Source organism: Triplophysa rosa, linkage group LG3 (assembly GCF_024868665.1).
Source record: "Triplophysa rosa linkage group LG3, Trosa_1v2, whole genome shotgun sequence".
Lineage (NCBI taxonomy): Eukaryota > Metazoa > Chordata > Actinopteri > Cypriniformes > Nemacheilidae > Triplophysa > Triplophysa rosa.
In genome coordinates, this window is record NC_079892.1 from 1,442,610 (window position 1) to 1,452,923 (window position 10,314).

Below are 10,314 nucleotides of genomic sequence, written 5' to 3' on the forward strand. Positions count from 1 at the left end.
TGTACTCTTTACTCCACTACATTTGTAATGACTAATGCAATTACACATTACATTTTGCATGACACCTATCTTATAATTAATATTGCCATTAACAGGGCATTGAAGGTACTACAATCTTGTGGATTTTGCTCTAACTTACAAAAACTTGTCAACATGGCTTCTTTATATGAATATGAGTGCAGTATCAGGTAGATGTCAATCGCTGGCGGTTTACACACGGTTAGCCCTTACCCGCTATTTCTACAGTAATATATTGGCAACACTGTTGCCAGCTAGTTACTGTAGGTCACACATCTACAAAAGCTCTTATTTTTAAAACTAACTCTTCCTAAATGTGCTCTAAACATGTTTGCTCAAAATTTGACCATGTGGTGGGACTATTGCCATGAAGTGATGTAAACCAGTAAAAAGAATGTATAGTATTTCAATTTTCAAAAGTGCTCTCACACTATATAGACAAAATATTAACCTATAGAATGAGTCGGACACAGAGAAATGAACAATTCACATATGAATCTCAACAATGGTGACAATCAACTGAACAGCTTCATGCTGCAATGCATGCTGGGTACATAGTACAAAACTCATTCATGATTGTTTGTCACCATTGATGAGGTTTGTATGTCAAGTGTCTAACTGTGTCTCAATTGCAAAGAAAGATTTTCTGACAGAGATCTTTCCATTATAACATGTAATCACTTTACCAAACATATCTTAATAAATCTTAAATGCTATATTATTATTATTTAATGATTGAATTCTTTCAGATGTATCTTCAGTTACTAAGCAAACATAAAGTTGCGGTTCCTGTAAAGTCCCTTTCAGTGTTATTGTATAAGTGTACATTTTAAAGCTACAAGAAAGTCAAAGAGTCCAACCAAAGCAAACACTGATCGCCATAATGGTGACTTAAAACATAATTGAACCACTATGAACTAGAGTTAAATCTCAATAAGATCTTACACAGATGACAGAAATAAAGTGAAAGTGGTGTCTGTAATATGTGAAGATGTTATTGATGTTTGTGTTTAATTCTCCTCTGGTGAAATCTTGACAGATTTATTGTGTTCATCTGTTATTTACACTTGTTCATCTAAGACTGTGTGACTTAAGTGCGTTAATAGATTCTTTATAATGTGTCTTCAAACAGCCATTGCAGTAGTTTACTGTAAAACACCTACAGTAACTAGCAGGCAACAGTGTTGCCAATACAGTATATTACTGTAGAAATGGCAGGTAAGGGCTAACAGTGTATGTGAAATGAGGACATGACTGCAGCTGGCCATGAGGCCCAAACCAGCATGTCCAGTGCAAAAAGGCTTTGACTTTTTGATTTTACTTAACATTACTTTATTTATCCGTTATATTGAAGAGACCTTTTTGAAGGAGTTTGGTTTACTTATGAGCACTTGAGCTTAAATGAGACTTGGGTGTTTGTAATAGACGTACAGTAGGTTATGATGTCGGCCATGATTTGTTGCAATTTTGAGGTGTTCAGTCTTATTATGATTTAAGAAAATAAATGCGATTGCTCTCCTCACGAATCGACTGTTTCTAGTTTTTCACTGACATGTCTCTTAAGTGTTGAGGACTAGTGCTGCTTTGAGCCTACATTCAGTATGAGTAAAATACTCAAGTACTGTTCAAATCAGATACTCGAAGACTTTTACTCAAGTCGTTTTGAAATTGGTGACTTGTAACTTGTAATGGAGTAATTTTCACTGCAAGGTATCTGTACTTTTACTTAAGTATGGTTTTCAGGTACTCTTTACACCTCTGACAAAATGTCACATTCTGTGATGTAGTTCTGCAGACGTCTGCCTGCAGAAATGAGCAGAAAATATAGAAAGCAGAGATTGGAGGGGTAAAATGGGATGCACATCCTTAGAAAAGTGTGTGCTGTATACTTCTTTTAAAGTAAAAAACCGAAAGTCAACTTTGTAATGCACTTCTCAGTATACTTCTTATCTCTTATACTTGACTTACACTGACAGAATTAGTCCCAAATTGTATTGAATTGGGTACACAAGTCCACTAGTACATTAACAGTATACTTACAAATGCAGAGTTTGATTCCAAAATGAGATAACTAATTTCATGTGTTTTATTGTGTTAGTTAGCTGGATTTTTTGAGTTATTATGGCTTAAATCAAAACAAACCAACTGCAGTTTGATTGACATTAATTGGAGTGCACAATAAAAAACATGATTTTTGAAACGCGTATCTCATTTTGGAACCAAACTCTTCAAATAAACATTACTTACATGTAGTACTTGGTAATACAGTATACTACGTAAGGGATAATCCACAGCTAGCCGTGCGTTAAAGGGTTCTAATGCACGACGTGGAGGCCACGAACCACCCGACCGACGCGGAGTTTCTTTCCTGATAAATGCAGTAAAATGTAAATGATAAACAATATACAAATGTGCAAAATTAGGACAGCAAAACAAATCTTTTACTAAACCATTAAAAGTGGGGAGAATGTTTTGTTATTGACATCAAAAGTTCATTCACACAAATGAGTTTGTTGAGTACAGTAAATGAAAAGTAAAAGAGAGAGAAACTGCTGGTACTTATTTGGTCTTTTTGGCTTCTGTGAAAGTCTTCGTAATCTTTGTTTTGGCTGCGGTGTGAATAAACCAGAACAAAAACTGAGCAAGCAGCAGATCTCAGAGGAGCTCCGTTTCAAGCATCACTACACCAGAACCATGTGGATTTCATGACAGACCTTCTGGCTATACGCTAAAAATAAAACAACAGAATAGTCTTTTTTTACTTGAACTAAAAGCTTGACATTGATTCTACAACATTCACGTGTCTCAGGTCAGAGTTTTTTCACTCCAGTCACATGAAGCATTAGATGTTAGTTTGTTAATAATTGAATGACCTCAGTTCTCATAATGACTCCTCATATGTTTATATTGTAACCATGTCAAACATTATTTTGGCTGGTGATGTCATTTTCTTTAGACTGGGTTCAGGTAGTCCACAACACAACACAAATAATGTACAACACACACATTTTATTCCATATATCAGACGGTTATCTGACATATTGGGTTTGATGCAACAAAACTCTAAAAGATCTAAAGATATGTTGTACACAGTTTTATCTCCACGCTCGTGGAGTATTTCCAGTAAGTCATTCACAAGCTCATTGCAGGTCAGACGGTTTTAAATCGAGTGGATTACGTTTTTCAACATTCAAGAATACGGCTGATAAATACAATGTGGTAAATCTACAGGAAAACCATCACGAAACATCCAGTGCTTGAGTCTGTTGTTTAAACTTCATCTTCATGACCAGAACCAAGAGTCTGTTATAGTCAGATTTTCTTCAAACACTTTGGGCTAAAATGAACTGAAATGGAAAAAAAATGTTTTCATGCATCATCCCAATAATAAAGTTCTCATTATATAAAAATGAATTCAACATTCAGGTGTTGTGATTCCAGAACATTCCAGTAGCGCGGACGTGTCTCCTCGTGTCTCTGATCTCTGACCAGTAGGACTGCGTCTGTCCCGCACGGTCTCTGTCCACTGAAGAACCACAGACAGACAGCCAGAGGGGGGCGCTGTTGTGTTGAATATATGACCTCACAGAAGGGTCTGGTCTCAGTCCTTCACCAGTCTGTAGATGTGATGTTGAGCTCCATGTTCACTAGTCGAGACTTCAAACACGTAAGCGATGCATAGTAACGTTTCTAATGTGTCTCTGCTGGTTACAACCTGAAAGAAAAGAGAGAAAGTCAACCAACACCAGCGATGTGTGATTAAGTTAGTACAGTTAGCCTAAAAATCGCAATTCCGTCATCATTCCCCCTCATGTGAAGCTTGTATGTGAGTCTTTCTTCAGTGGAACACAAAAGAAGATATTTTGAGAAATGTCTTTGTTGTTTTGTGTTCATATAGAAGTCAATGGAGTTCAGTGTTGTTTGGTTATTAACGTTCTTCAAAATATCTTCTTTTGTGTTCTGTACACAAAAACCTGTAATAACTAAGTGCTCAGTTAAGTATCAGTTAAGTATCCTTATGTCAAAGTAGTACTTCTTACTCGGGACTAAATTTGCCCTCTTTTTAGTTAATAAAGTGTCTTTAAGTATACTTTAAGTGTGCCAACCTCGAGGTTATCACATTTATTTTTACTTTTCCTAACTACATGTAGAAATATGACTGCTGTATTGATTAAAGTGAATATGAACTTGTTTTCTTTTCAGTATTTGAGGTCTGAAAAAATACAGAGCATCTTTTCTGTTATTTCTGTTTCTCCAGTTTTTATTTTCTGAAAATAAATGCAAATAGAAACAATATTTTGATTTGAAATTTGGGAGAAATATTGTACAGAATGAACCAAAAATGATCATTTTACCTAAACACATACCTAGAAATATTAAATAAAAAAACCTGAAAATTATTTTTAAATGGTCTCTTAATACATTAAAAGTGGACTGAAAGTATAGTTTCTTAAGTTTAAAAAAGGAATACTTAAAGCACACTTGAACAACTTCATTTTTGTTAGGGCTGATATTCATGTATGACTAATATAATATAAAATAATTAGGGCTGTCAAATGATTCATCGCGATTAATCACATCCAGAATAAAAGTCCGTGTTTACGTAATATATGTCTGTGTTCTGTGCATATTAATTTTGTATTTATAAATACATACATACATATATTTAAGAAAAATAAAAATTAATAAACATTTATATGTAATTTCAATTATTTATAAATATAAATAAATACATGTAAATGTTTCCTAAATATGTATACATGTGTGTGTATGTGTATGTCTTTATAAATACTAAATGAATATGCACAGAACACAAACTTTTATTCTGGATGCGATTAATCGCGATTAATCATTTGACAGCCCTAAAACTAATATCATTTTTCAGAGGTTATATTCTGTGCGTTTGCGTCATTCACAGTAAATGAGTGGACGTGATGTGAATCAGATCATTGACCGTCTGCTTCAGTCTTGTCTGGGGTGAGAGTGTCTATTGTCTCGGGGTCTCAGCACGAGGGCGGCGTCCCACACAGTGGACACTAGTGTTCTGGACTAGAGTTCTGTTGTCACGGACACACTGTCGCCATGACTACAGCCTCATTTAGATTTCCTCAATAGTTGAGTGATAACTGACCGCTGACTTTTACACATTAAACTAAATCCACAGTAACTGCTTAAGTGAAGGACTCGTCGTCATTCTGTGACATCAGCAACACCAAGACGACATTTGAGATTTTGCACATCGTTTTTCCAGATTTACCTGCAGGATGGTGAAGTTTTCGAGGACGCTGTTCATCATGTATTTCTCTGGCAGATGTTTGAGTTTGTGGATGAAGTTGATCATGTATTCACACAGCGGCGAGCGATGAATCCTGAACACATATCTGCCGTTCTCAAAGCGTGCGTACTCCGTCTGCACGACAGATCAAATGAGCTCACACCCAACACCAGGCAAACATACACGCAAAACAGAATTACCATGACATGATGTCATGATCTGTTTGCATAGGACGATGGTTCTTTCTGTCAATTTAGGGCACTAATGCAATTCAACCTGACGTTTTATACCAATCGGATGGACTTATGTCGCCCATAAGATGTTTATGGTATAAATAAGTTGTGACATGAAATGATAATGGTGTCTCACCTCCACCTTTTCCACCACCTGTTTCCCGAACGAGCAGACTTTAGTGGAGGAGGTGATGATCATATTTTCAGTGCTCTCGTACTGACTGGATACGCCGTAGAAGAAAGCGCTGTCGTCCTGGAGGTTGATGCTGAGGTCAGCCTGCAGAACATGACAACAAATGAATCGTGACACAAGATGTGTGTTTTGATCCTCAGGCAAACAAAGTGACCCCAAAAAACCAAAAGGTTCCTCAAAGAATCATTTCTTTCATGCCTTTTTAAAGTCAGTTGAACAACAAAACACAGAAAGGTGGTGTGGGTGTTAAGGTGAAGAACTTACATTGTTAAGATTGTGTATATACTGTGTGATTAATGTGTCGACGTGATTAAACATTTGTGAAGAATTAATGTTGCGCTCAACAAAACCATCAGACAGAAAAAGCAGATCACAAATGTTTCACCAGCATCCAAGCGAATGAAAGCGGATCCTCACATCCCACAATTCAAAGCACAGCTGACGTAAAACTCATTCACCTTTCCCCCTCATAACGCTTCCTCTCTCCACCTTTATCTCCAAGCCTTCTTCTTTTTATTCCCTCGTTCGTCTTCATTTCTCCTCAGAATCGACACCCTCTCGCGCGCTCTCTCTCTCTCTGCGAGGGAATTCATCTCATTACAATCAAGTGGCCGGCGCGCTGGAAATCGCATTACGGCGTCCGGCAGCCTGTGTAACAATTTAGCACGCGCGCCTCAAATCCGATTCCGAGCGCACTTCAAAAGCGCGGGCCAATCCGTATGGACAGGGCCGCGAGACGGTGGCTGGAAATTTAATCTAGAATGCCATAGCTTTGCAGAACACCCCAGCGGGCCTGTCAACGTCTCCATGGCGACCCGAGCCCGAGGACGCTTAAGTCAAGAGCTGCGCTTATGAGAAGGCCGCTGATGCGCGTGTTGTGTTTTTATAGCGACATTCTTAATGGACTTAATATATCTAATGTTTCTTTATAGCCTCCTGCATGAGGTCCAGACATGAGAAAAGCCCCGGGCTCGGATTAAAATGTTCTTCGATGAACGATTGGAGGGTTGTGGGATTGTCGACATATCAGAATTTTTCTGCCCGTTATCAACACCTGTAAAACTCATTCACTATTACCGGTTTTAATTCCACAGCACAAACAAATGCGCTATTGAACACGATCTCTTCATTTCTTCTACTGGAGGAAATCGTGAATTTGAATTTAAACATAAAACACCATGCTGATCGCATTAGACGAACCATTTTTATTAAAGCCCCCGTGAACCGGAATTTGCGATCGTTTTTACGTCTGTATTTTGACGCATTTCCGAGTGAAAAGGAATTTCAAAGGAGAAAATGAGTGGGCGTGGCTTGCGTTGTTCACTGCGATTTGATTTGATGTGTAAAAACAGCCGTTGCATTTTGAAATGAAACTGGCAGCAGACTGACAGTTGAAGGGGAGGAGTTAACGGATGCTCCGCCCAATCGTCTAATTTACGTCGTTTGAGATGAATAGTCATTACAGATCGGAAGTGCATTTTCAGATTTGAACTGAAGATTATGAGTGCACATGAATTTTAAAAAGACGCTATTTACTATAAGCGCTGCAATATTTCATGAAAAATAAGAATTGTCATTTTTAATTTCACTGGGACTTTAATATATTTTTATTATAATATATGTGAACTGACAGCAATTGAAAACCGCCATTCTTTTATTTTCACTTTAAAGTTTCGTTTTCTTTTTAATGTCATGCCAGCTTTTATGGTGTGTTGTGTTTCATTATAAAGAATAACCGAAAAAAAGGTCGTTTAAGCTTCATTGTTTCTAGAAACTGTTAAACGAAATGATTGGATTAACTCGGTTAAAAACATTCAACAAAATAAAATGAATTCTGAACACTCTTAGAATAAAATGTCAAAGTGGAATCATAGAAAGATATATTTTTGGTTCTCCAAAGAAACTTTTGTGGTTTTTAAAAGAACCAATTCTTTCTTACCGTTTATTGTCTGTACACCCTTTTTCTGCTATAAAGAACCTTTTGCGCAACAGAAAGGTTCTGTGGATGTTAAATTGATGGAACCATATAGCTAAAATAATTCTTCTATGGCATTGATTAGCACCTTCATTTTTTACATTTGACAGTTCTTTAACATCGACCAAACCTTTCTGTTGCGTGAAAGGTTCTTTGTACTATAGGTTCTTTTGTGCATACAGGTTCTTCAGACTAAAACAACAAGAAAGAAATGGACCTTTTGAAATTGACCAAAAATTGTCTCTCTAATGGCATTGCCGTGAAGAACCCTACGCAGGTTTCCTGTAGCTCAGTGGTATGAGCGTGGCGCGAACAATGCAAAGGTCGTGGGTTCCATCCCAGGGGACTGCACATACTTAGAAACAAATATATAGGATAATGCAATGTAAGTCACTTTGGATAAAAGCGTCCGTCAAATGCGTAAATGTAAAAAAAGAAATTGTTCTATAAAGACCCTTTAACACCTGACGAATCTTTCAGACTTCAAGTAAGAAAGAATTTGGGGAATCCAAGAATGGTTGTTGTGAATCTACAGCATCACTCTGAAGAACCTTTTTAGGAGCGTTTATAGAACCACCTACAGAAGAGATTAAGATCAAACTATGAACAACACTACACATATTTCAATCATAAAGTTCATTTCACACGTGCTTTACACACTCTCTCTAACAGCGTGTAAGTGCTGATGTGTTCAATAATGACTCTTTCATTGTTCCTCATTTTGTTTATTTCGTTAAAAGTATTTTAAGATACAAATGTTGATGTTTTGAATTCTCATTTATTGCATGTACATGTGTTGGCCACTTTAAATGTGTGGCGCAATAACGCGTCACGTTCAGCAGAAACGACGAACTTCTGACTAAAGAGGAGCGGATGCCTCGTGAGGCTCTGCTAATATTGTTTTTTTTATTATTTTAAGTTTTATGTTGCTGCTTAGACGGACTAAAGATCTCTTTCACAACAAAGCGGCCAACGAGTTCTTACGGCATAAAACCAAGGCTTAAAGGCAAAAGCGCAAAGGTGCAGAAGTGCAGTTTTAAAGAACTACCTGTATCTGTGGTGTTGGGAAAGAGCTGCACAGCGCATGCGCCTGTCAATCAAACTGCACACAAGTCTCTAAAGCGCTCTGAAGCCGGTCCTGTTGGTTTCATTTACTAAGATTTACTACTGACTCTTAACCAACACTCAAGTCTCTCTCTCTCTCTCTCTCTCTCTCTCTCTCTCTCTGCTGGTTCTCTAAATAAAGAGATGCGTGAGGTTTCAGGGGTGGAACAGCACGAGGGACAGGTGCCCAAGCTCAGATTTCTCCCAGCGAGACCACTAACATCCCTCACTCCCTTCCTCTGAAACCTTTCATTGAAGGGTCACCGTGAGCCGTGTGTAGATTTACTGCCGCTAATAAACAATCTGTGTTCCCCACACATCAAACACATCATTACAGACACTTTAGCTCTGGGTTGGTATGTGGAACGGGCATTCTCTTACCCAGAATTTGACGAGGAAGAAAGCGTTGGCGGGTCCTTTCTCAAACAGCTCCTTCAGCCCGCCTTTCTTCTCCGGGAACTTGTCGTAGATTTGTCGGATGTCAACAGCCTCTAAGAACGGGTCGCTGTATGTGGGGTTGGTCTGACCGATGTGTACGAACAGATGTTTGTTGACCTGCACGTGAAGACGTGAGAATGATGTACGAGCAGGTTCGGTCAGAATAAACATCAGACCCGTAGCGTGACTCACAGTCTCCGGGTCCTGAGGATGCTCCAGAAACGCGGAGAACTCCAGCATGCGGAGTTGAGAGCCGGAGATGCTGCGACCGTGCCAGGGCGGCACGCTGGAGGACATGGACAGACCTGTAGAGCTCTCATAACCTGAACAAGACCACGTTTAGTCATTATAGATCAGAGTTTTTTGCACATTTCCTTCCATTTTGCATGTAAATATTGAACACAACAGACCTGTTATAGGTGGAGGGCCGGAGGCCTGCATGAGGAAATTCGGCTGTGAAAATGGCTTGATGCTGTTTGGAAAAAGAATCAGGAGTGTCATTTCAGCCTTCGCAAGTGTAATACACAAATAATCGACAAACCGTAGAATAAAAACATTGTTTTAAGTTTCAGTCATTGATTTGTCAGCCGTACAGAGTGTTACACTAAACCTACTCTTCTGGACCGGCGGGTTGTCCCGCGAGAGCTCCGTGCCAAAACTGCAAAAACAAAGACGTGGAATGAAAGAGGCTCTCTGAAAAGCACACACACGTAAGCGATGGATAATTGACTCGACTCACCCCAGCAGATGTGTGGTACGCCGGCCGCGAGAGCCCCTGCAGGGCCATCTTATTCTGAAAGGCCGTGGCTGAGATGATCTGAGCTGAAGACATGCTGGACATGCTCTGGAGGACTTTATCTTTGGCTGCCTGGTCCTTTCACAAGAGAACAACATGAAGAACAGATGAAGTTTAAATAGACTTACAGACAATTTAATTTGTTTCATTTCAATACAACAGTAGTGAGAAGGAAGTCTTCTTTGAGTGAGTGAGTGTGTGTGCGTGTGTGTGTGTGCATGTGTATGTGCGTGCGTGCGTGTGTGTGTGTGTGTGTGTGTGTGTGTGTGTGTGTGTGTGAAT

At 38.8% G+C, this 10,314-nt stretch overlaps 1 protein-coding gene across 1 annotated transcript in view; it reads right to left on the reverse strand.

The window, feature by feature from the left end:
* Positions 1 to 3,020: 3,020 nt before the first annotated feature.
* Positions 3,021 to 10,314, reverse strand: part of LOC130552155 (transcriptional enhancer factor TEF-3-like) — a 28,642-nt gene continuing 21,348 nt past the window's right edge. The window contains exons 3-10 of the mRNA XM_057330308.1: positions 9,976 to 10,110; positions 9,851 to 9,894; positions 9,647 to 9,708; positions 9,429 to 9,559; positions 9,180 to 9,353; positions 5,663 to 5,803; positions 5,276 to 5,428; positions 3,021 to 3,733 (exon numbers count right to left, since the gene is read on the reverse strand). Of these exons, the coding sequence (XP_057186291.1) occupies positions 3,620 to 3,733; positions 5,276 to 5,428; positions 5,663 to 5,803; positions 9,180 to 9,353; positions 9,429 to 9,559; positions 9,647 to 9,708; positions 9,851 to 9,894; positions 9,976 to 10,110 (954 nt within the window). The 3' untranslated portion in view covers positions 3,021 to 3,619. The remainder of the gene's footprint in view (positions 3,734 to 5,275; positions 5,429 to 5,662; positions 5,804 to 9,179; positions 9,354 to 9,428; positions 9,560 to 9,646; positions 9,709 to 9,850; positions 9,895 to 9,975; positions 10,111 to 10,314) is intronic.